This window comes from Helicoverpa armigera, chromosome 11, assembly GCF_030705265.1.
Source record: "Helicoverpa armigera isolate CAAS_96S chromosome 11, ASM3070526v1, whole genome shotgun sequence".
In the NCBI taxonomy this organism is placed as follows: domain Eukaryota; kingdom Metazoa; phylum Arthropoda; class Insecta; order Lepidoptera; family Noctuidae; genus Helicoverpa; species Helicoverpa armigera.
Window position 1 is genome coordinate 11,219,008 of NC_087130.1, and position 27,505 is coordinate 11,246,512.

The 27,505-nt window shown below is 35.5% G+C and overlaps 1 protein-coding gene across 2 annotated transcripts in view; it reads right to left on the reverse strand.

Moving 5' to 3' along the window:
- Window positions 1-232: 232 nt before the first annotated feature.
- LOC110375555 (netrin-B) overlaps window positions 233-27,505 on the reverse strand; it is a 153,387-nt gene continuing 126,114 nt past the window's right edge. Inside the window, exons 2-7 of one of the 2 annotated variants that reach the window (XM_021333698.3) lie at window positions 16,802-16,990; window positions 11,723-11,872; window positions 10,038-10,100; window positions 8,299-8,373; window positions 5,264-5,447; window positions 233-4,479 (exon numbers count right to left, since the gene is read on the reverse strand). In XM_021333698.3, the coding sequence (XP_021189373.1) occupies window positions 4,329-4,479; window positions 5,264-5,447; window positions 8,299-8,373; window positions 10,038-10,100; window positions 11,723-11,872; window positions 16,802-16,990 (812 nt within the window). In that variant the 3' untranslated portion in view covers window positions 233-4,328. Of the gene's footprint in view, window positions 4,480-5,263; window positions 5,448-8,298; window positions 8,374-10,030; window positions 10,101-11,722; window positions 11,873-16,801; window positions 16,991-27,505 lie in introns of both variants that reach the window. The other variant, XM_021333699.3, reaches the window with a different exon arrangement.

Consider the following 27,505-nt stretch of genomic DNA (forward strand, 5'->3'; position numbering starts at 1 on the left):
GTGTTTACATGGACGACTGTTTTATGGGTCTAGATCATAAACTAGATGTTGAAGAACTGTAATTGGTCTGATTAGTGTGTTGTTGCATATTGAAAATGTGCGATTATTTTATTGTAGTTATTATTCCATATAGGGATAAGTATAACTAGAGTTTATTTGTCTAAAGTCGTTCTTAGGACAATAAATCGAAAGTCATAAGAAGGAGGTATTTGGTCAGAAATAAAAGCACATATACGTATATTAATGTACTTTTATTTTTAAATAAATATAACCAATAACATTTATTACATCACAGGAGCAGGGTATCTTGAAAACACAATTCGATTGCGCGCCAAAAGTTTCACAGACCATAGACAGAACATCGGCCATTTTGAATCTATGGTCGGAGACAAAACCTTCGCGCGCTTTCCTAAATTCAATTGACATCCCTTAAAATATAAATAAGTATAACTAAATGAATATTATACTATTTATAACAGTACTTGTCGCCAAATAAACATATGTATTTAATTTAATTTCGCGACAGTAAGCTTAATAGGCCTTATTTGTGCGTTAATAATAAGTAATTTATTCATTAAACCGATATAAATAATTATAGAGAGGGTTGAAGACCGTGCTTGCATATAAAATAAGACAAATTAAGTTTATTATTCAATGATCGTTCTGGATGTTTTCGTATTATTGGTAATTATTATTGGCTTATGTTTAACTGATCACCAGAAATAGTAACAAATAGCAGACAAAAATAGTAAATGATCACCAAAATGAAACTCGCATTTTAATGTAAAATGATAACCAAAGTTTTAACACTTTGCTATCCTATTTAAGTGAAATTACTCCAAAATAAATCATGCGCAAGCCAAAAATAGTAAATGATCACCAAAATTAAACCACCATTTTAAAGTAAAATGATAACCAAAGTTTTTACATTCTGCTATCCTATTTAAGCAAAATGAGTCCAAATAAATCATTGTTATCCCAAAAGTAGTAAATGATCACCAAAAGTAGTGAATGATCATCAAAATTATACCAGCTTTTTAATATAAAATGATAATCAAAGTTTTTACATCTTGCTATCCTGTTTAAGTAAACTGACTCCAAAAAAATAAGTTCGGCCTGATACAATAAATGTAATAACATTATGGGGACCCTTTTCCTGCACTAGGGTGGAAAATTGTCTATTGCATGCCTCTAAACAGTGCGATAAGAGTGTGTTTTCGAGGGAGTGTATTGAGAAACACATTCTTCTTCTTCTCCTTCTCCTGCCCTGTTCCCAATTTTACTTGGGGTCGGCGCAATATGTCATTTTCTTCCATTTTCCCCTGTCACTCGTCATACTGACACTCACGCATGCATTGCAAGCCGGACACATAACTTAATATGGCATCATAATACTTTGTTTGATAATAAGCCTACATTTTATGGCAATCACAGTGACTTATTTAGGCAAAAATAATATATTAATTTGGTCGTCAAGGGTTGGTGATCATTTACTAAATTTGGTGGTCGAATACAATTTAAAGTGAAGTCGTGACTAAAATAGCTGGTACTATTACATTTTTAGACTTTATTTTTCTGGTGTTCAGTAGATTTTTCTGGTTGCAAAACTAAGGGTATCAAAGCATTTTATGGTGGTCATTATATTTGTTCCCATTATTATTGTAGGAATGATCGGTCAAAAGTGGTGGTAATATTTTCATGATTATTTGTAGTTTTTTTTAATTCATTTTATTGGTTGATTGTACGCCATTGTTACCACCTTGAATAAATAAACTGGAAAATAAAACAATATTCACATATATTATTAAATTCAGTAAAAATACAAACTGACTATGCTATAAATACAATTACGTTCAGATATTAATATATTTTCGACATTTTAAATTATAATTTGGCGCGTAATAATTATTTAGGTAAACTTTGAAAAAAGAACATCGTTACTAAATTGACATTTGTGTGTTTTTTTTATTAGCAGCTAAAGTATAAAGATTACAGTCTATAGAGCCAAATTATAATTTGAAATATACAAATTATGAAATCTAAAGATATGCATAACTAGAAACAGGTTAATAGTTCAATCTACAACTAAATACACTTTTTACAATCCGTAGTACGTTCAAGCGAAACTTCTAAGTCGTTTTTTAAATATTTATTTTATCTATAGATTACGTTCTTTTGTTTTTTGAAAAAGTATTATGATTTTATAAATGCTGAGTATATACTGTGGCCATTCAAATGTGAATCAGAAGAGTTTGTACCTAAATTACAACATAAAAACATTATGGAAATATTTCATTTTTTATTACTTTTTATAACAGCGTTTTCAGGCAATTTAGTCTGTCCGTTCAACCGGTAACATTGATTATTGTAAAATGTTGCGTTCACGTTGATTTATGCCATTGTAAAGATGGCGGCCGCACAGATAGCATAAATAACTTTGACAGATCAATTGGACATGATTACGCATACTTTCTGACTTTATTTCTCGATTGAGATGTTCATATTTTTTTTTGTTATGAATGAATAGCTTTTGTGTATTGTATGGTTCTTCTGGAGATAAATTATGTTTTTTTTTGTACTCCAAGCAACAATGAGAAATTCTTTTAGAGTTGCGTAATGTATTTTTTTATATGAATAACTTTTTTCCCGATTGTACTTTTTCAAAAACCAAAAGATTCTTATTATTATTTTCCTTAGTAAAGCTAGTAATACTGTACATACCTTAGTTAGGCGACGCAATTTGTTCAAGTTATATCCTCAACACAGAAGATATTATACAGAGGAAACTTAGTACTCTATACAAAATAAAAATGTTACTTTGGCAAGATCTAATATTTAAATCATTTAATTTACAGAAAAATAAAAAAAGAGAAAAATTACGAACACATAGAGAGATTGATATTTTTAGCTTAATGTGTATAAAATCTAAGCGCTAACGATATAAATTAAACACTTAACCTTAGTGATAAGATTTATAATATAAATGAGGTACGTTAAACCATTGTGACTATGTGGTGATTCATCTTCGAATGTGTCCTACATCTAACGAGTACAATCGCGCACACAACTCACGTCATCTGTCAAACTGACATGACACAAATGTCACTTTAAACTGTCATGGTTTTGTTACTTTTTATTGTTTTTTTTTTTTTTTTTAAATAAATAGAAATAAATACTCTTTAAAATAATAAAGAGTATTTTTCAAATATTCAAATTCTGCTTTTTTACAAAGTTGGACAGACACCATGATGTCATGCAGCCACAGCACATAAAAACAATATCAACATTAGCATTTTCAATATAAAATAACAATTATACAAAAAATGCAAGAAATGGAACGATACAATTAAGTTTTGCCTTATAAAATTAAACTATTCAAAATAAATAATAATAATAATGTACATTTTTGTTCAACGAAATCCTAGGATGGGGAAAATTTCGAAGTTTTTTCTTCATGTAGATTGTGACGTACATGATTTGGTCCTTTCGACTCCAGATCCCAAAAGTCTTCTTTATTTTTGTTGCTTTTTATTTTTATTTTTCGAATTCTGTTCGTACAAAAGGACCAAATTTCGCGCGCCACAATAGTCTCTTGCATTTTTGGCATAAAACCTTGTCGTAAGTAACAGTGAAACTACAGTTATTAGTTATCAATAACGTTATTCCTAAAACGGACTAGGTAAACGTTCGAGTGCTCAGGAATGAATGTTGGATCAAAATGGACAACTTTATATTTAAGTATATTTATATTGATAAAGGCTATATGAAGTGCCAAAATCTAACTATGACAAGAGTCTATTGATTAAGTATGTTAAGTTATTTATTCTTTAAGATCTAGATTGAAGTTGGAGGTGTTTGATTAGGCCTAAGTTTGGCAATAAATAAGTCATTAGAATGTAAAATTAGGCTCTTTTCCGAAACGCTATCTTGATACCTACTAGGTATAGTATTAAAGAAATATATGAAATCAAAAGTAAATATGTATTCAATAATTGTATAAAGCTTTTCACTATGACAGTACTTCTGTTTAACAGTTATTAGCTAACAAAGGATGACGACACACTAACGGGACTGACATAAAGACCTAAGACACCTTAAAGATACACGAAGATGTATTGCAGAGAGATTACAATCAGTCTTACGATATATCAACATTCATCCCTGATACAGTTAATGTAATATGAATTTATAAAGACAGCACGTATATGGCAGTAACAGTTAAAACAACTACGTTTATCAATTCACGTATGTTTGCAACGACGGATTACGACGAGAGCGGAGCGCTCTCATTGGTTGCTTTATCCCCACTATTCCAAGATGGCGGGCCGCTAGTGGCAGTTGATCGCGCGCCGCTGAAGTCGGCGGATGCGTCGGTGCCAGTCGTCGCGCCACTCCAGTAATAGTGTCCTCTCGCCGACTGTCAGCCCCGGCAAACCACTTGACACACCCTCTTTTTCCACTCCTAGGATTAGGTACGACCTAGGGAAATATAAATCAGCATTTTAAAATCATACCTTTGTAAAAACTGTAGCAAAACATAAAATTCGCTTAGACCATGTAAAAAAAAACAACCAGTAATGGTCGACATTTACACAAACAATAAATAACTTGAATAAAAAAGCTAGGTTTGTTTAATGCGGTAATTTGGTTGGAGTACACTTAAAGAAACTTAGCGATGGCTCGTTGACTCCTAATGCTTTAAATAATGGTTTACATCTATTGTTAGATGGAAGGACCGAAGCAATTTGCGAATTTGTATCTTCGTTCAATTTCTAAAAGCTATTTATTTTCGTTACTAAGAAAACCGCAAATTGTATTCCTTTTAATAACAGTAGAAATGCTTTAACTTGAGTGTTCTGAGATCTCATTAGCAGATATGGACGCATTTTTTTTATTCGAATGTTCAGATTGAACAGTGTTACTTCTTTCAAGTTTAGCTTACAGGAATAGCTCATATTAAGCCTCAAAAGTACCTACTCAAAGATCACATGCAGTCTCATCAAAGCAACGTCTAATGGGAGTTGTATTATGGCAGTTTAGTAAACTAATTAATGGTTGACGTTGACCCATTTGCGTAGTCCTTCCATCCGAGTCTATTGCTAAAGTAATTTTTCACTATTGCATTGCTGTGCTTCCAGCTCTGCATTATCATCAACTTGAGCTCTGACCTACATACATCTGCGCAGAAGTGATTTGGGTGAAGGTGAAGGTTCTATCAATCTACCTTAGGGTGCTGGAGAAGAGAAATAAAAGTAGCTCTCACTTGTTAATCTTGATCTTAGGGCACTTGCAGGCGAGGTCCGCGGCGCGCACGTGCAGGGCGGTGCCGCCGCGGCGCAGGCGGCTGCGCGGCGCGCGCTTGTACACCGCCTGCACGCTCAGCGCCAGGCGCACCCACTGGTCGCCCGCCGCGCTCGCCTCGCGGCCCACCACCTTGCCCATTATGACTGGGGAAGAAACATCAGCATTAAGAGAAGTAATAAATCTTGTTGACTAAACAGGGCTTGTATTTGTCAATCATATGGTAGAAGAAACGTCAGCACCAGGAAAAGCAGTAACTTGAGTTGCTTTTTGAGTTTCTCGGTGACCGAAAAAGCCTTATTAGCCTTTTAAAAGGTTGTCATTTAAAAGAAAAATGTAAATACAATTTTTTGATTGAAAGATTCCTCGCTAGTTAACGCATTTGGGGTACAGAGTATCGTTAAGAGAGAAGACAGATGAGCTTGCAACTGCTGTAAGATCGAAACTTGTTCGGTTCACATGAGATGTCTTTTTTAAATTTCAAGGAATGGTATATTGGATTGTACCGATGTCGAAACTGTTGTTAAAGGTATTTTATGCTTTATCTTCAGCTATTAAGATGCAGAAGTAATTGACTTTTGCAAAGTTAGTAGTAATTAAGCTATCAAAGTTTAATTATCCCATGAAGTACCTATTGGAAAGTATAAAAGATGATAATAACATGTTTCACTGATAGTTTCACAAGCAAAAGGTGTTTATAGTTTACTAGCTGTTGCCCGCGACTTCGTACGCGGATCCTGTCCCTTATGCCAGCGACTACGGGGTCAGCAAAATCAAAGATCTGAATAGTCTGATATTGAATTTTAAGGGACCGAAGAGAATCGTTCTATATACTTAATTTTTGTACTTTAACAGCAAAAGCACAGCAGACTAAACAAAACGCTGAGAACTGAACCGCAATAGACGTGACCATAGGGATAAAAGTAGTGATTCTAATTAGTCCGAATTTGTGTGTGGCAAAAATATTACACAAGTATTATTACGTAAAAAAACATTAAATAGATGACAAAGTCGTGGTGACTTAGTGGAAGTCGTGGTGGTTTAGTGGGTAGAGAACCAATCTCTCAAGTATGAGCGTGCGTCTTTGATTCCAGGTCTGGCAAGTGCCTGCCAATGCAACTTTTCTAAGTTCATATGTACTTTTTTCGTATATTTTGGATACCAATGACTGTTATTTGGAGGGGATGTTAAACTGTAGGTTCCGGCTGTCATTGAACATTTGCCTCCCAACTCTATAGTCCCGAGGTCTGGAAGAGACATACAATATAATAATGAGATATAACGCAACAAAGTCGGAGAGTGGGGGCTCGTGACGCCACGTCTAGGTATGTAAAATTTGTACTAAGCAGTGAATTCAAGCGTTGTTGTATCTTCGTTATTATTTGTTTGTGAGAGAGAGAAAAGAAAAATACGTGTCTAAAAGACGGACTAATTACTTTTTTGATTCACCATACCTATTTCATAACATTAATTTCTATACATTTCAAGTGTAGTATTGCTCCTGAAGTTCCACATCAGGTGTTCCAGATTTTCGATGTTTATACGTCATAGAGTGCATCAGATTGAACCACTTTTGCTAAAACGTCATATCTTCATATGCTATAGTCTAGCTGGGCTCCTGGAGTTCCACATCAGGTGTAGGTGTGGTTCAATTTTTATGAGTCAACAGAGAGTGCTTATCAGATTGAGCAACTTTTGCTAAAACGTCATACCTCTATATGCTATAGTCTAGCTGGGCCCCTGGAGTTCCACATCAGGTGTTTTAAATCTTCAATTTGTGTAAGTCAATAGAAAGTGCTTATCAAATTGAACAACTTTTGCTAAAACGTCATACCTGTATATGGTATAGAGAAGCTGGGCTCTTGGGGTTCCACATCAGGTGTTCCAGATCTTAAAATTTATTATCTCAGCTGAAAATGCTCATCACATGAAACAATTTTTGCCATGGCACCATTTTTGTATCTCTTATAGTTTTGTTGGTCTATTGGAGTTCTGCATCAGGTCTTCAAGTTTCGAAGATAAATTATAGCCTATATGTTGACCAGGCTTAATACTGATACAACAAAGAAAAAATCATTGAAATCCGTTCAATAGTTCGGAAGATTAGCGTGTACAAATCTAAGAAGATGTATACAAACTTTCATCCCCTATTTTATCCCCTTAGGGATGGAATTTATCAAAATCCTTTCTTAAGGGTTGCCTACGCCATAGTAGCTTTATGCATGCAAAGTCTCAGTCCGATCGGTTTAAAATTGACAAAGTTTCATACAAACTTTCATCCCCTATTTTATCCCTTTGGGGGTAGAATTGATCAAAATCCTTTCTTAGCGGATGCCTACGTCATAACATCTACCTGCATGCCAAATTTCAGCCCGATCCGTCCAGTGGTTTCAGCTGTGCGTTGATAGATCACTATGTCAGTCAGTCACCTTTGAGTTTTATATATTTAGATTAAGAACACATAAATAGCTTATGTCTATAATTTTCGAATTAAACACAGTAATAGACACACACACACAGTAATGTATTTTATTGCGGACGCTGATGTTGGTCATAAAACCCTAGAAGGTATGAAACTACTAGAAGCTATTGGCACAAAGCTACATAATACTATAGCTGAATCTTTTACAGATTCTCATATTTCGTTTTTTCTGCAATAAGTTGTTGAAATTGTTCATAATAAGTTACATGTAGTCAAACATGATACTAAATTGCTTCTACGCAGGAAACTTTATTGAAATCAATGTTACTGCACAGAAGATAAACGACATCACAAGGTACGCTTTGGTTACAGAAAAAAGCATTATGATCTTCGATCACCTAACACAAGTATCACAAAATTGAAATCTGTTCAGCCTCACAAGAATCAAACCCAGAATCCGCCAATTGATGCCCAATTGCAGTACGGCTTAAAGATGGAGGTTAAGAAGTATATAAAGAAGAAGGCCAAGAAGTATATACAGAAGAAGGGAAAGAAGTAAAAGAAGAACAACTCACCGTAGTCTCGGCTGCAGAACTTGTTGAGATTTAGCGTGCGAGCGGCGGCGCGACACCGGCCGCACTGCTCCGTGGCTGTTTTCATATACATTATCATCAGGACATGGATATTTGATACTAGATACTTCATTTATATTAAAAATACTATCTGAATTATGTTGGGAGGTTCAATTGACAGATTTTATTACATTTATAGCTGCTGCTTTTGTCTGTTTGAAGGGAGGTTTTCCTATAAGATTGTCTGTGAAGGTACTTATTACTTTAGCTCATTCAACGTCTATCTTAATTAAGGTGCAAATGTGCCTTATTGGCAGTTGAAATATGTTTTCCATTACTTTTAATATTACACATATTTCTATAAGTCATCATAATCTGTATGTGAATCACTAAATTGAATGAAAATGAAGTCGTTTATTTACAATATGAGTCATTTACAATGTAAGTATGAACAAGATTAGAATTTGACTGAAATGATAAAAAGTCATAAGATTTAATATTAAATATGTAAAATAATGTTAATATGAAAGTTTTACCTCTCACTCGGCACTGATAAAATAAAACAAAAACAGTTATGAGTTTGACAGTGGATGACACGGAATAAGCTTGAAATGAACTTCGTAAGATTCACAATACGACACTTAACATTCCCACACTACGAAACTTGAACACCATGAAAATACTGAAAAAGTTTATAAACTATTTTACATTTTTTTAAGTATTTTGGTCCATTCATCCGATTTTTTCAAATTTTTGGTCCTTTCTGCTAATAATTGTGAATATATAGAAGTTAGTGAATAGAGGTAACTACGTATTTCCACGGTGTTTTAGATGAAATGTTAACTTTATTTCGATATGAAGTTAGTCAATGTGGTATGGGAATGGATTTCAATTACTTACTGCATTTTAATAAGTCATTCAGTATTCGGGTATCAATTGACATCAATCATTAATTAAAATTAATATCAAAATGTTTACTTCGATCATGAAGAAGGCATTATTCGTCGCCATTGCAACATTGGAATGCACTTATAAAAACGCAGTAAGATAAATAAAATTGAAGTGCAAATTAATAATAATGTGGAGTTACTGTACTGTTTTAATAAATTATATATAAAAACTATATTTTCTTGCACATTTTGCCATAAAAAAGAGTAAATATATTTTTTATTGTAAAACACACGCAGCACCGTAGGAAAATGCATTTCCTTTACGTTTCCTTAAGTAACAAGTGACTGCTTATTATAGTCTATCAGTTACTTGTAAAGTTTAGAGCCTGTGCAAGTGCATTTCATGCAACATTGTGGTTTTAAACACATAACCTTTCCGTAAAGTAAATTTTACGACGGGCTATGCAATAGATGAGTCGAAGTTATTTTCCTGTCATCTTCAATTATTATTATTTACTTCCCTGTATTTTTTCATCAAATTGTATTTAAAATACAATCAAGATTATAATAAGAATAAGATTAAAATTGGTCATAAAAAGTTTTTCTTACAGCAGTACAGTAAGCTCCTTTTCACAAACACTCAATCACATAAAACATTTGACTATACACAAAAAAACTAGATCCTTTGATATTGCCACTCTGTAAAGACCAACAACACGAAAAAAGAATATTTCAATTCTTACACCATTTGACAGATATTCAAACAGTGTAAACAAAAACATATGATTGAGTGTCCATGGGCATGCAAGTGAGTGTGAGGCGAGAGTGCGTGAAGGTACACTTACTACTTACCGCGGCCCGGGTCACCGTCCACCGCCTCCATGGCTTGCACTGCAGTCACCACTCGGGGTATACCTGGACAGAGACGAGATAATAAATCAATAATAGTCAGCCAGTAAGTTTGTGTAAGATTTAGTAAGATTTGGAGGTGGGTGTCGCCAGGTCTTGCTCGGACAAACTGGGAAAGAGTGCATGATGAGGAAAATCCAAATCCAAAATTACATATTGCTGAATGCTTTCAATAGCGAAATTCTTACTTAACTTCATAAAACTAAAATCAAGACTGGACGATGACTTACTTGCCTTGACGACAAAATACGGGTGGTTTAGCTTCCCAAACAGTAAATAAGGTACATAACTTGATGTTGTAGTCTTCCTATATTTTGCACCGTAGCTACTGACTTTTAGAACCTAGGAAGTCGCTGCACCTGTGTCCATAAAATTCGTCCATCACCCACCCACTTACCGTTGGCTATCATTCAGCCATAACGCCTACAGCCAACATAAACACAGTAGTTCAGGAGTTATTCAATTTCCTTACACGGTGTTACAATACCATGAGTGTCGGCTTCTCAAAGCCAGCCAGTTACGAGGTTACGACTGTAGTAATGGCTAGTTTAGTGGTTACAATCCGATAGGTTACATTTAAGTGAGTTTTAATGCGTGGGACAGTCGCCAGGTGCTCGGACATTTCTTGGTTCACACCTCGCCAAGGACGTGGGTGGTGCCAATAAATCGATTGTATTTGTGAAATGGTGGATCTGTTATTAAATGTTTTGGGGACATAAAACTTATTTTTATTTATTTATTATTATTATCAACTTACGACTATTATTACAGGAACTTATCCTAATGCAATAGCGTAGACAAATTATATCTAACCTTCTAAAACTAATCAAAATATAATCATACCATAAAACTAATCATAGTCACATAGTACACATAACGTAGCCCTTGTGAATTCACCGTGTTGAGCGTGCGCAGCGCCCGCGTAAGCAGCGCGAGTTGCAGCAGGTTGATGCGCGCGCGCGGCACCGAGAATTGAGGTGGCCTCCGCCTCCTGCCTACGTATTCCTCAGGAACACACAATTCTATCTCTTCTAGAATTGCAGGGTTATGTATATGACCGCGAATAATTTTCAACAAGTAGGCAGATAGTGCTAATTCCCGTCTCACTTCCAGTTTGAAATAACCTACCATACCCAGAACAAATAAAGTAGGATATAAAAATGGGTATCCTGGATAAACTCCATACTGCTTCAAATATAAAAACCGGAGGAATTTGTTTTGCGTACGCTCCAGCATCAATTTATACTTGCTTTCATGCGGAGACCAAACGACTGCATTGCATTCTAAGTGGCTCTTGACAAGAGCCTCATACAATACTCTTAAAGCTCTAATATTCTCTTATAATATATAGCTATAATATTATAATTATATTAATACTTTTGTGACTTATCGTTATCCAGTGGCGCTGTAGTTTCATAATTGAAACTTCTAACTGATGTCTTCATTATGTCAACCCTGCAGCCCGGGTAACTGGGTTGAAGATAGGCACTCAATGTAAAACTCGGATACTCAGCTGCATAGCGTTATTGTACTAGAAATTTTGGAAATTTATGATGTTGATGATCGTCGTAGCCGTCGTCTTCGTAGCCTCCAAAATACATATAAAACAAAAAGCATCAAATTCTTACGTATACAAGGTGCGATATGACTCCTGGACTGCTGGTAGCCCTTGGCGCAGCGGTTGCAGGTGGTCCCGGTGACTCCGTCCTTGCAGGGGCACTGGCCGCTCGTCTGGTTGCAGGTCTTACCGCTCGCGCCCACTGGGTGACAGTCGCAGGCTGTGGGGGAAAGGACCAGATATTATTCACGAAGGCAAAAGGACCAGAAATATTTTTAAATTTAGACTAACTGAAAATGACAAGTCATTATACTGCATTAGATATATAAGATTTTGGTTGTGCTAGAAAAAAAAACCTTGATAAGAATCTTAAATGATAAATCACTACATTTTGTCACCTAGGCAAATATATTTCCATCCTGTTCTTTGTGCATGTTTTAGTTCGCAACAAAGGATATTTATCCTGTTCTATTTCCAAAAAAATCCTATGTATCGAGTCCTCTTCACAGCAAATCCACGTTGTACCACGTTCACAAAGCGTCGATTGAATTTTTCGTCGACCATTCCTGATCTGCACGAGTCGTTGTCAGAGGATAATTGAATCACGAGCTCACCCGACTCTGTTTCCTAGAATCGAATGAACGAGTATCGATCCTTCTGTTTCACGAATATCGGTAAAAACGTTGGAAAGATAGGCGATGTTAGAATTTTTATTTGATGATTTATAAAACAATATTTGTTGTCCTCCTAACAACAGTGTCCCCAATAAAAATTACATAAGATAATAATCAAATTTCCAATCATAAACAAGGAAAGAAAAATAATACGATAACATCGCTGACCGAAGTCCTGTTTGCGAGATGTTTCACAAAGAAGGAAAAGAAAAACTTCGTTCCCTTTCTTTATTATTACATTTTTTCTCAAAGTAAGTCTGTTGTCGGAAAATAACGAAGTCTTAAGTTCTTAACACAGTTTTCTTGGCTGTTTGCGTTGTTTACCAAGTAAATTAGCTCGACAGTGTATTTGCGAGATGCTACTTCGCAGCTTCCAACTTGGACTTGCTGAACTAATATTTGTTGTACGAGTGTGATGGCAACTTGTTTCATCAGGACGATATGGTGCAAGCAGGGCACTCCTAGTCAACGAACAACTACTAACTGTTTATTTTCTGTACAAGAATTTCCGTGTTTCATAAATTGCGAATGCACCATTAAAACTATTAATTAAATCCACGCCTTAAAGTTAATTACTAAAGGATAAAGGCAATCTAAATAAAACCTTAAAAGGTGATAAATAGCTAAAACGTTTAACATTAAGCCGTAGCCCGGAGGCTGAAATAAGACATAACAATACTCTCAACATAATTGGTTCGTACACAGTTAATGCAATTTAGTGCGGAGTGCACACATTACATTGCAATTTAGCGAACTGCAGAACAATGCAAGTAAAACTATTGCACAATCAGGTTTTATTTCCCCGGTAACAAGTTTATAGCGCTGCCCTATAACGAGAACTACTTTTATTTTATTGTTTTCAAGTTAATCAGTAAACAACGTAATTCTAACACATTTCCTAGGCTGTAAAGCCGAACAAAATCTAAATTAGTCGTTAAATCGTGGTGTTAAGTGCTATTTTTGAGTTATGCCCGATTCGTCATTTTAGTGATTTGGCATCCATAAAAAACGTGTCCCAGTTGGTCATTCAATAAAATATTTTATTTTACTTAGTCCCAATTGGTCATCCGTACTTTATTTTGTAAAAAGTACTGTCAACAAGATAAGCTTTACAATATTGTAATATGTTTTTTTTTTTATTTATTTTGGTTATGTTTTTTCCGAACATGGCAAGACGCTATTAATAAAATCGCGATTTCAACGGCGTCACACACCGCACGGCCAAAACCAAAATACCAGGATTGCATAAATCAGATGAGTAATATACCAATCAACGAGTGTCCATGGAACTGCCCACCGTGTACTAGGACCGCATAACTTACAAGAGTATAGCAGTCAAGAGTGTCAGGATTTTACGTTTTATTCCTTATTGTAGATAAACATACCAATTTACACCATCATTCATCATTTTTATGTATACAATCTCTTTTCTAGTTATGGGCCCCTGGTACTTTTATTACCGGCACATAAAGTATCGAGTCACATTTTCGGGTTTATAAAATGCCCATGTTGTCTGCACCTGTGTTTTAATGTAAATTTTATTATATTTATATGAGAGCTATACCTTTACCTACATCGAAGTTTTTCATTTAAAATTTCTTCTAACACTTTTATTTCTGACGGTACTCTGATACGTGAAATTTTATGCGGGGGACGAATCGGAACTCAAAATTTAAATATTAAATTATTTATTTTGCTCGAATGACCAATTGGGATTTGATGTATGGAAAAAATAGTTGGTGACCAATCGGTACTAATGACAAATTGGGAATAACTCCTATTTTTATGTGCTATTATTTCAATAATCTCTCTATTACTTGATATGGCTGGACAAAACAAAAATACAGCAGACCTTTAATAAAAAATAAACAAAAAATATTGCGATATCCTAAATCACTATCCATAATTGAAACTATTGGAAACAGAATTCGTTTCATTGTGCGTTATGATTTGTTATCGAATATAAATCGGTATAGTTGATTTCATTCGATAATCGGAACAATCGGAATGTCCCGGGTGCGTCGTGGGATCCTGAACTCAATTACCGGGATGGTTCGGTTGAGGGAAAGTGTTGTATGTGCGTTGACCCCGCGGTATATTGCGGTCCCGGGAGTGTGGCGGCGAGTGTAATCCGAAATAATGTTGGCAATTGTATCGAGTGTGCTGGTCGGCTAGATGCTCGCGAATTCCGAGAATTGGAAAAGGTTTTGGGAACAGTGTCCTGAGGATTATGCTTTTGTTGAGATGGTGTTGACAGGATGTTTATTTTGGGCATGATATTTCTAATAGGGCAGCATTGACAGTAAAAGTCCCCGAGTAACAAGGTGTTTATCTTCTTCTGAGGTTAGGCACTTTTCTAAGCATGATTGTTGTAGTTAAGAAATTTACTAGAGACGCTATTTTCGACAAGACTGGTCTACTTTTTCATATAGGTAATATGTTTTGGGTAAATATAGGTACTACTTTTAAATAAATAACATAGAAACTTTAGTATAACTTCTAATAAATAAAATATTTCTAAACAAACTTCCTTATTCCTATTTCACAACGCAAGCATTTCAATTCTCCCTATCAAACTCGGCCGCGACGTAACAACAGAACCTAAGAGTACCCATTTCCATACCCCAATCTTGACTCAATCAGCGAAAAACCTGCCGCGGCCGTCAAATAAAACTGAGGCCTCCCAAAGGACCAATTTCGGTCGAAAGGACCAACTCGATTTTCGGCCAATTTTATGTGAAAACTATTGTACCCTCCACGATGTGACTAGGACTTTACTTGCGGATTTTACGATGGCAACGTAACGGCTTTTTGTTTCGCCATTTCGATTTCTTCGGGAATAGAATTGGTTTAGTTTTGATAGGGTTAAAATGTTTGCCGAGTTGTTACTCGGTGAGATAGTTTTTGTTGTGTAAGATTATTGTTCGTAAAGGCTGATGTTATTACTTTTTTTTTTCAGATTACGCGAGTGTATATAAAGAAATCTGCCTTTTACGAGTAAACTATATCCATAAAGTTTTACGTCACATAAAGTCGTTTACAAGAATCACAATAAGAGAGACCCATACACTGTTAGTTGACTCCGCAGTTGGCAATTTTTTAAGAAAATCTTGATTCAAATCATTTTTTTCAGTCGGTCTATTGCCGGTTAGATCTGATCTTTGTAATGTGCGTACTACCATTCATTTTCTTACTGATTTATGGGTTCAAACAAACTATCGGCCGACTAAAAGCTTACAGTGTGCTAGTCAGATTTATGCCTCACTAAAGAAAGCTTATTTGAAACCACACATAATATCGCACAACTTTAAACTTTAACATTAAAAACATAAAAAGCGTTCAAATCTCTAAATTGATGCGTCTTAAACAAATACATTTGAACGTTAAACTCAGTTTAACTAAACCTTAGTATTTGTATAACGATGGCGTCTATTTGTACAGAGATAGTTAGATTATATCTGTTGGTCCGTCTGTCTGTTTGTGTGTCTGTGGACAGGTGTAAATGGTTATCGTCACTTTAATCTGTAGTCTTTGGTTTAATCTATGCTTATCGTTTAACGTTTAAAATGTTTCGGTTTCAAATTGTAAAGGTAAGTTAATGGGTATTTTGAAAGGTTGTTTGATTTAAATAGAGGATTCATTTTTATTGATATTGTAGGTAAATAAATATATCTGCGGTTTACATGTACTTAAAGTAATCTCTGCTTCAATCATAAATTAATGGTAAGTACAGGGCTGGTTCTAAAAAAATAGGTTATAAAGTAAAAGATATACTAGCATCCGCCAGCAGTTTCACCCCCTTCCTAAGGCAACTACTTCCCGGTCCCAGTTAAAAAGTAGCATTTGATTAGTCTGATGTGCCAGCTTAATTACTGCCAAGTTTTTTCAAAATCCTATTTAAATTTTTATATCAATTTTATATATCATTCATATACAAACTTTCGCATGAATAATAATATGAATAGGTTAATATCTCAGACCTATGTAGTTATGTAAAAGCTTTTGAAATCATTTTATTAACTTTAAAGTTCAATAGAATTTAATTAATGTAAAATTAATGTCGGTTTTATTACCGTCATTTCTAGGAGGAGGTTTATTGAATTTATAATTTATTTGTCATAAAATTGTTACATTTGAAACTACATTCTCTTTCAACTGTATACAATTAAGTATTGAAATGAAATTAAATGAGCGGTAAAATCTTGTCTATACTACAGGCTTAGGGAGAGTTGCACCATTTAACTATAACGATAACCAAACCATAATCAGCCGTGTAGGTACTTGCCGCCCATTGGTCAAATCGGCAATATGTCAACTGAAAACGGCTTGGTTACCATTGCTGTTAGAAATGGTGCAACCCACCGTTGGACTATAAGTAAAAGCAAAACCTAGCTGAAAGTAGAAAAATCTGAACCAGAACTGACAGCTTAACTTACTAAAAGGGGCTTAAGTATAAAGAAAAGTGCAGTACTCACGTTTACAAGCTTTCTTATGGGTAATAGGCTTGGTAGGGTCTCTGTAGTATCCTTCCCTGCAGTAATGGCAGTGCCTGCCGGCGGTATAGTGCCGGCACTTGAGGCAGACGCCCCCGGAGGCGCGGCCAGACAGCTTGTAGAGCTCCATGTTGAACCGGCAGCGACGAGCGTGACCGTTGCAGTTGCATTCTGAGGAGATAGAGAAAAATAATATTTAATTATGATAAGAGTTAGTCATTTAAACTTAATTGATAAAAAGATTTTGTTGATTGAAAGGACGCACGAGTTTGGAAGGAGATAGTTCTCTAATATAATCACGATTGTTACCTACCTATATAATGTTTGTATCCTAATGACTCCGAAACTAATAAGTGATATTTTGAAAAATATTTTACTGTTGGGAAATATATTTCACTATTCTAGTGTGATAAGGGTTATATTCTATCCTGACACGAGAACAATAGCCGTCGCAACACGGGTTTCAATTATGTATAAATACATTCCGTAATCAAAAGGTGCTACTTATATAATGTCCTGCATCGTATTCATTTCCAAATTCAAATAACAATATAATATCTATTGTTATCAAAACAGGTGTTCGAACCACTTAATAACATACCTCATAACTATGTTAATTTAATTCAAAGCCAACGCCTTATCAATTAGTTCAATTCCGCCCAAGATTACTATTGCTACCGTTGCATTTCTCCTCCTACGTACAAATGCAACCGCCTTACAAGTTACAAATGTATCTTACAATATGAACATTTGTACTACGTCAAACAGACGCAACTGGTCGGAGTCAAACAGTGTAAGTACTGGAATTAGTCCATGGAAAACGAAATGACTCGCGGAGATGTCATAACGGAAAATCTCCTAAAAAAAGCAGCGCTGAAATGCGGGTGTTTTCGGGACGAGGAACGTAACCTTCCTCGCCCTTAAACGCCTTTTTTGGAACCCGCCCATTTTTGTAATACAAAAAATCATTGCCAAATGTCTCAAAGAACCCGAACACTTCGTTATAAACTCGTAACTGATCATATTTTTCATGTGCATCCTACATATTTGACCTAGAAGAACGCGCCTGGCCTAGCTACATTGTCATCTCCCATCTTTCCTTACTCTGTGACGGAGTCAAATAGACGTATAAGCACTGGATGGACGTAATTCCGAGGTCCTAGCACTTAGGCATTAACGAAGTGACATATGATGCCATTAACCGACCGCGGCGAATCCAAGGAGGTAAATGTATTGCGATTAATTATTGGCTAAACACATTTATTTTAGTTTAGAATTTATTTTATTGTGGTAGATTGTAAGTTGTGGAGTTTTAGATTTTTTGTGGTGTTTGATGGCAAAATGTTAAAAGATACAAATTGTTTTACTTAGTGTCAAAGATAGGTCTACTTTAAACTAGATTACTTTGCTATAGATACGCAATTAATCTTGGGTAAGTGCTTTATCATTATTTCTACTTATATCATAGGTTTAACATTAACACATTTCCACGACCTATTTATAAGGATGCATCACAATATAGATCAATCTTTAAAAATAATTTGATAACCCAAAACTGTCCAACCACCTGGAAAAGACATAACAGATAAACAAACAATCCAGGACACATAAAACCTCAAAACAAAAGACGAACAAAAACAAATAAAAAACTAGGATTTATATCTGTCAGTGGGTTGTCATACGTTGACATACAAATCATCATGGCCGTCTCACTACAAAGGGACGGTGGGTATTTTTCTAACAGCGCCATCTGTTAAACGTTATAGCAAACCGCAGATCGACCGCTGACAGCTTTATGTAAAGGGGGAGGCGCGCGCGCAGACTTACGAGCACTTTTGTAATGGCATTAATGGCTGTTATGTCTTTTGCGTTAGGTTTTGATATTTTTTGTTGTCTGTTGTGTACATCTTTATTTTTGGGTGAGGTAAGTCGCGAAAAATATTTAAATTACAATCAGGGTTGGCAATGTGACATTTTATTAAGTTTGTTCCAAATATCATCCAAGTTGTAGCATCAAACTATTTTTCCCAGTAGTCTTTTATTAGCAAAGCAATTCAGATACCAATCGAAAATAGGTGCACCAATCTTTTGATCCTTTTCTACTCATTCTGGCATCCTCCCCGATTTATTCTAAGAACAGTCCAAACAAATCCTGAATAGAGGCGCCGGTGATAATCGTCACAGACCTGAGTCTAGGGTATAAACTATCGGATCGACCTGGATTCGCCGAGTGCCAAGAATCCACCGCAATGTTCCAAGGGATTATAGGCATTAACATAATTTGCATAAGTCACAATATTGCTTGGGAGGATACGCTATTGTCAACGCACAAATGTTAACGAGCTGCTTGTCCATCATCGTTTAGTTAGTACTAATTTCCCTGATGCGTTTGTCTTGACGGATTGGTCTTTTTTTCAGTAGAACCATTATAATAAATCTCGTCTTTAAATTGTTGTTATGTTCCGTATCTTGAGCAATCATAGATGCAATGACAATAAAGATAGGTCTTAACTTTTCTCAAAGCAGAATGGACCAATTTTTACTATTCAAAGAAGGAAGACGAACCATTGCAAAAAGCTGCAGATATTACAATCCCCATCCAAGACAAGAAAATAAAAAGCGTGTAAAAACAAACTTCTCGAACCGATCAACGGAAATTAAAGTCAGCGGAAAAACCGGCGGCTGTGGAAACTAATCGTGAAGTGGTTCGTGTTGATTGGAGCACGTCGCGGCCAATAAGAAGCGTTCAAAGTAAATTAATTAGAGAACCCACTGATTGGCTGCCGGCACCGGACACGGCAGCACGTGACCGGACGGCCGACGTGAGCAACCGTATCCGACGCTACTTTCGCGACAATACGGCTGCGCGTGCCCGAGAATAAAAGTGAAATGTATAAGAAAGAAATTAAATGTTTTGAGTTTTTTTTTAGTTCTTGTGTATGTGTCAATTGATTTTTTTGAGGCTGTAATGCTTTTACTTTTAATTTGACAGGCGAGACGTGTCGCTTATAAATTAACGTGAAGATTTTTTGTCGAAGCAGAATCAGGTTATTAATTCGACAGACTTTTTCATATCTTATTGTATGTAGCACTTCATTTCCTTTCACAAATTGAATAAAATACAATACAGTACTATTGTTTCTTGTCTTGGAATATCAAATCAGTTTTCTAAGTCTCATTTCCGTCACGACTAGACTTTCAAATCGATCTTTATTTCATTCAGTGCTTAATAGATATAGACAGGGTGCTGGATACATCAGATATCGACACTTTCTCCCTTGGAAAGGTAGAGTATTTAGGTATCCTATTGTGTATTTTCATTGTGCAAAGCTACTGGAGTTTGTAGACGTGCGGACCCTGCTAGTAGTAGTTAACAAATTGCTGACAATCAAGCCTTTAATACAATATTCCGCCAAGCTACTAGGAACTTACAAAAATGGAAAACAACACTTTTCCCGACCCAAAACTTAGACGGAACTACAATTATATCAATCACGTTTAAGTTCGACGTTCCACATACATACCTAATTAATCAAATGACAATCATAAATATTAAAATTACAACTAATTTATAGCTTCTCTATGCAAATCAAACTTAGAAGCGAACTAAAGGTGTGTTCTCGAACAACAACTTAAATTAGCGTGAATAATTTATCGGTTAAAACGGTGATAAATCGTGCAGCCAGCAACTTGGGCTGGCAACACAATAATCTATTTCCTCCCAGTTAATTTATGGCACTTTTACTCGAGATTGGTCAGAAATGGGCTAGCCATTTGGCCAATATCTTCGTTATCGTAGACGTAGGAAGACAATCGAGTTAATTGATTTATCGCTGGGAAAAGTTATATTGGTTGTTACTTTGTTGTCTCTTGAGTTAAGATAGAGATAGAAATGGGTAGCAAAGTTATACTTTTGGTTATTATAAACTGGTTCTTGGGAAGAGTTCTATTAGATAGAACGTTAGTTGCTTTGGGCCAAGACTAAGTGCAGATCTGCGAAAGTTATGAAAAGCCGCTTGCATCATGCTGAAGATCTTGCATCAGTTTAGAGTGTCAAATTGTCTAGACAATTTGACACTCTAAACTGAAGTTCTTTTGAGCTCCTGAAAAGAATCATACTAAAATAATATCCTGCGAGCACCAATCAGAATTTTAGTAAGTTGCTCACTCTACACAGCTACCATTCATCATTACAATATCCCAAACAAAAGACCTTCTTAACATATTCAAAACATTACCCAACAAACTCATTCATAATAGTCCAAGTAGCCTTTTTCCTACCAGCTGTCACAGGCACTATTTAGCTAAATATCGGCATACGTCGCGATGTAGTCAGACTACATAAATCACGCGAGCCCGCCCGCTCGCAGCTCGTTCTTTTGTCATTACTAACGATCCAAGTAAATGGACGGTAAACTGCTTTCATCAAGCTTCTGTATGAATATGACGGTTTTTTTATATTTTTTGTTTTTGCTGTGATTTTTCATGGGGGTATAATGACGAAGAAAATTGCAAAGTCAAGGATATAGGAAGGTGTACTGATTCGTTAATGTAATTCACTAATGATGTTTTATCCTTGGATAGTTAAAAACAACTCTTCTAAAATTCTAGCCTAGCTGATAAATGCAAAAGAGATTTTGTGTTCTCACCTTTCTATGCAAAATCAGCTGAACCGATTGAGATGTTTGGTATGAAGATAAGATTCAGAGATGGAAAAGAAGATAAGCTAAATTTTATTCACTCACTGCTGGAAGATCCCTTGGAACGTTAACGTAGTCAATGGCGAAATATAGCACGTTTAATTCGCCATATTCAGCATCTAATACCCAATAACGTACAATTACCCAAAGCGTAACGCCAATAACCATTTAATTTACCATCCTAATAAGCTCAGCACATATTAATGCGATTTATACGTTCGCATCAGCGCTAAAAGTGTCTAAACTCAACTTATAACAGTATTACGTCGCACAGGGGTGGCAAATTGCCTCACTCGAGATAACGACTTTATTAATTTGATTAATCCCGGCTCATAGACACATGGGCCTAATAACTTGCGAAGGTTGCGCACCCCTGTCTGACTCGGCAGGTTTCCACAGAAGGATCATAATTGACTTAGCTGTGTTGTCTTCTGTTTCTGGGCCTTTGTTACAGTATAAGCTATCACTTTTATTGTTAAAAGCAAACTGGTTCTGAATTGGTTTCGGGGATAAGCCATAGTTATATAAATGTAACATATTAGTTCTATATAAGTATGTAGGTATTGTTACAAATCTGCATAGTGCTAGTATTGATTTTGAATCTTTGAATTAAGTATCCCTTCTGCTTATATTCTTATTAGGTGATGCTGACGGTAATATCACAAAATAAATAGGTACAGAAGTCAATCTACATACAAAGCGTGTTCGAGTCACGCAGACATAGGTGTCTATGTGTGCGTGTACACAGACGCGCTGTCTCAAAACAACTCAAAACAGTGCGAGCGCGGCTGCCGCTTTCTTGAGATACGCGCGTCACACACAAGGTAGACAAATGTGCACGCGTTGTGATATCTGACTGTAATTTGACTGTAATATTTTTAATTTAATAACAAAAAAAGAAAAAGTAATAATGGAGCAACAAAAAAAGTCGTATTATAATTGTTCAGTGGACGGTTGTTTTAATACAATAATAAACAGTGAACTGTCGTTTTTTAGCCTGCCGGTTGAATCAGAGAGGTAAGTACCTATAGTATGTAATGTACCTATAGTACCTATAGTATGTTATTTTCTCATATTTCGATGATTCGTTTAATAAACGCAGTAGGTACAATTAGGTGGGTAGGTAAGCGCCCCGATAGGCTGATGATGATGATGATGATGATGATGATGAGTGTCGACCCAGGCGAACCTGCCGACCCTCAAAGATTATTACTAGGTAGTATGAGTTGATACATTTTTGTGATCATGGCGAGAGTATGTTGTAAGGTAGACGAAATAAAACCGGTCAAGTGCGAGTCGGACTCGCACATCAAGGTGACTGTAGGTAGAAGCAAGCTTAGATCAGGGACTGTACCAACCAATTACATACAAAATTTTTTTTTCGCAAGAGGTACTTTGTTTTACATAGTGTTTTATGGTACCTATATACGTCTGAATAACAAAATTTTAAATTTGTTTCTGAAAAAGTTCGGTATCTCGTTCAAACAAATTTCCGTTGAAAGTGTTTATTAACCTCTTGTATGCCACATTAAATATTGTATTATTATTGGTTTATATTTCATTTTTCCTGTTTTATTTTCAACAATAAATCAAATAATTAGATAAGAGTACCACTACCACGTTACTTTTATGCGCATAAAAAAGTTGTCAACCCTAGCGCGACCGCCGAGTTTAGGCATGAAAAGTGAAGTACATACATGAGATTGACTTCTGTACCTATGTATTTTGTGGTAATATTAATATAATAACTGCGTCATCGAGAGTAATTAAGTGCGTACCTGTAGTTTGATGTTCAAAATGCACATAGAAATGTATGGATTGTAAGACAACATCAAATGTATGTGAACACATATATACTACATAATATGTATAGGGTAAACTCGTTAGAGTTGGCCATAGTTTTATCTAGACATAATAAAAAAAAGAAAAAGTGTTGTTACAATCAGTCTTTTATTCTTATCATAATTAACAGTTATTAGTCTTGTAAAAATCAACGACAAATATTTTTTTATAATTCAAAAACATATTAAAAAATAATTTCTAAAAAAAAATAGAATTGGCCATCTCTCCCGGGGTATCAGGGTAAGTTGGCCATAGCTATACGGGATAGATGACCAGTACTTGACTTCCCTTTTCCCTTTCCCTTGTCCTGAAATTCGGCTCCTTTAGCTTCTTTTTTCTTATTCTGTCCACATTTGGAGCACATATCATCAAACTCGGTACAGTTTTCATGATGACCTGTCACAAATAAGACACTGGAGCCAATCTTCCACAAGACGAGTCTTATAATAATTTTCTCCGCATCCAGCGCAGTTATCTGCTTCGTTTTATTTATCTTCTTCGTCAGATGTATCACACAATACTGGTTCACTGAGATCAGAACTGCTTTCGCTAATACGCCTTACAGCTTTCCGTTTTCTATTCTTATCGTTCTTTTCGTATCAGTCTTCTTATCTTTGGGTTTAACCATATTTTTTTTTTGTGAATCTTCACTCCAACAACCACGAGTGGCTATGGCTTTTCTCTCATAATTATTTGGCATATGTAACAAAACACAAAACGCATTAATATCACTTCACATAACAAGAATAATATGGCCATCTCAACCTGAATTTATGTGGTCATCTCTCCTCTTTGTGCGGGTGAGATGGCCATATCAAATTTTTGATTTAATTAAACATTAGCAGGCGCCATTTTGAGGTTAGAATAGACGTTAACATTTGATAAACATAATAAACTAAGCAAACATTTAAAAAATGCAATAAAAAGTAGTACTACATGTTGATATATGACCACACTATACAATTTTTGCAATACCCTGTAAAATAAAAGTTGATTTACTTACTTTTTAACATAAATACGCGCAGCAGCATCGTCGCACTGAGTTCCCGAACGTTTCTTGCGGTCTACTAACAGCATTGTAGAGCCATCTGGCTATGCATGCCAAAAATAATTCGATTGGCCATCTCTCCCGTATGGCCATCTCTAACGAGTTTACCCTAGTAGTTTATAAATTTTTATAATTTATGTAAAACTAACGCAACTGGCTAAGTTTTTCTATTGATTTTTTCTAAAGCTGCATAAAGAAAAGTAACTGCTTTTTAAAAATCTCTTTCATAGGTTTAAAAATATTCCCCTTCACAGCAAAACAACCAATTTCACAAACCCCAAAAAACCTGTAAAATCGATCCTTCAAAAATAAACCTCCCGGCTCCCGATATCATCCTGAAATCCGTCCGATTGCGTGGCCATTACTCATGACAGCCTGATTGACAAATGAGCTGACACCAGGGTACCTGATCACCACTGTGTTTACGTTGGGGATACTGATTAAGCATATTTTCTGGTGAAAAATATAGATTTTCGGGGTAGATGTGAAAATAAAGTTAATAATAGGCTTTCTCGTGCTATAAAATACTTCAAGGATAACTTTAATGATAAATAATTAGTAATAAATACAAGTCAACTAGTTTTCACCCGCATATTGAAAGAACCACACCCCACACCCGGACAATAAGTATGTCCTGTGCTCTTTCTAAGCCTCTCAGGTTCTAACGAATATCTATACCTAACGAATATTTATTGAAATAAGTCTAGTAGTTTTGACGATGATTTTGATAAAAGTGCTGCGGACAGACGGACTTAAAAATATTCTAAGTGTAGGAAAAAGTTTCATGTTAGTTACCATACAAAATGATAAAAGACAGCAAAATTACCCAAAATATCTTAATGTTGTTCATAAATAAACAAAATATGAAATCAATCATTATTCTTAAACAACTATAACTCATCATTATTTTCGACAAGTAAATGCTTGCGGCCATAAATCATTATTTTTACTCTGCTTATTAAAGAGCTAACTTAAAATCTAAGTGAACAACGCAAGTTTATGTATCAGATCCCCCCATGCTCAAGTTAAGCCCTGAGGACACGTCAGGAGCATGCACTCCATTACAGATTTACAATATATTATACTAGGTATTTTACCTCCTTTCTGAATATATACCGACTTCATTAGATATGCATAGTTCTCAGTAAAATAAGAATTCTATGAAAATAAAAGGGAAGGGATTACGAAATGGCTTAAAAAGTTGTATTTTACTCACTCCAGGATTTTGTATGGAAATTAATATAGTAAAAAGTAACTAATGTAATTTATCAAATTATTTTAATGTAAACAGACGTTCGGACTAAACCCAACTTAACTAAAAAACTCACATGATACCTTAATTAAATTAAAGACAACTTATATGAAACTGAGCACTTACAATACTCTCAAACATATACTTAAAACTACGTACACCGAAGAGGTCGGGCCGAAAGGCAAGACGTTGCGTCTCAATTACCTTCATCCCTATTTAGTATAATGGGGGTTGAAATGTGCACAAATTAAACTAAGCTCAGTCGTGCTGAAAACTTGGCGGTTCAGACGCCAAGACTCCACGTTTTCGAGAACATTTCGTGTATAATAATTGCAGTTTGAGGAGCTAAAGTGCTCTTTCCAATTACGATTTGATCCTCTCTAAGGCACCTACTTATATTTTCGTTAGAGAATAGCTTTTTAAAGAGCTGAGTAGATTATTATACCATCTCGCTTTTTAGAATATGGAAAAACATCAAAATTTGCTTCTGATGTAATTGGACCGGATGAGAGTCAGCACTTACTGACTAAAACCCATCTTAGCTTCTATTTTTCTGCGGACCTAATTTTTTTTTATTATTGAAATTAGAACCATTATCCACATTCATATAAGAACCTCATCCCTTTGTTTTTAAATACTGCAGTTTTAAGCAATGCCACAGCCTTGCCATGATCTACAAACTAGGACGTTACGTTATCACATAGTCCGATAACCTTAATCAAAATCCTTTCTCAAAAAGAAGACTTTTAACCATCAGCGCTAGCCACCACTTAGTCTATCTACACTGTCAAACAAACAAAAATCACCAGCTTGTAAATCACTGGCTAATTTACACAAATAGTGCATGTAACGATGCAACAGTATCGGCTAAGTCTGGCTCCCTTCCAAACTAAGATATATGGCTGTTGGTAATCGCCGGGGCACCCAGTTGGCTGGCCTGCAGTTTAGTCACCAGACCAGATTAGATAGATTTATTGAGTGCTCATCGGATTATTGATATTTAGGTAATTTGGAGGTGTTTCATGTTTTGGTTGGTGTTTTGGATGTTCAAAGTTGCGTTTGATTGAGATGGTGAACGTGGTATGTCATAGGCTGGTTAATTGTTTTAGAAAGTGTGACAGATGGCGTTAATTATTATAATAATTTTCTTCAATTTATGTATGTTTTAGAAACTTGCATTTTTTCGTCAAAATAAATAGAAACTAAAGTAATGTATGTATTTGATTTTTTTGTTATTCATAGTTTTCATTTACCAACTTCATTTTTTGCGAAATCTCTACAGCTAAACAACAAACTAGTCTCCTAGAGCCCAACATCAATAACCAGCTTTCCAGCAGTCGATTAAAAATCTAGGTCACACATGATCTGAGTCCTGCAACACAACGGTAACAAGCTGACGTTTTATTTGCTTGCATTACCATTGCAAATGTCACTTTGTGGGAACTCGCTTTGTGTCGCCGTGGTGGAGAGCGAAAGAATTGCTAGAGATGTGGCATGTTATTGTTAGGAGTGGTAATGAACTGGGAGCTTTATTAGCATATTAATATGTATTTTTTAAATTGCTAGATAAAGCCAAAGGCTTGATTTGTTTTAATAGAATTTGATGAATGTTTTTAGTACATCATCACAGGTTTTATCAACACTAGCTGCTAAATGAATCTCTTGTGAATATGCGAATGTTAAATCAGGCTGATGATTAAACAGAATATACATAGTTTGATTATTATTTTGTTTGATTTGATTAGTGAGATTAATCTGATCGTTCTATGTAAACTTTTCTTTCGAAACTTTGCGGCATATGCGGTCGCCAGTTGGCATTCAACCTATACCTTTAAACTAATTTT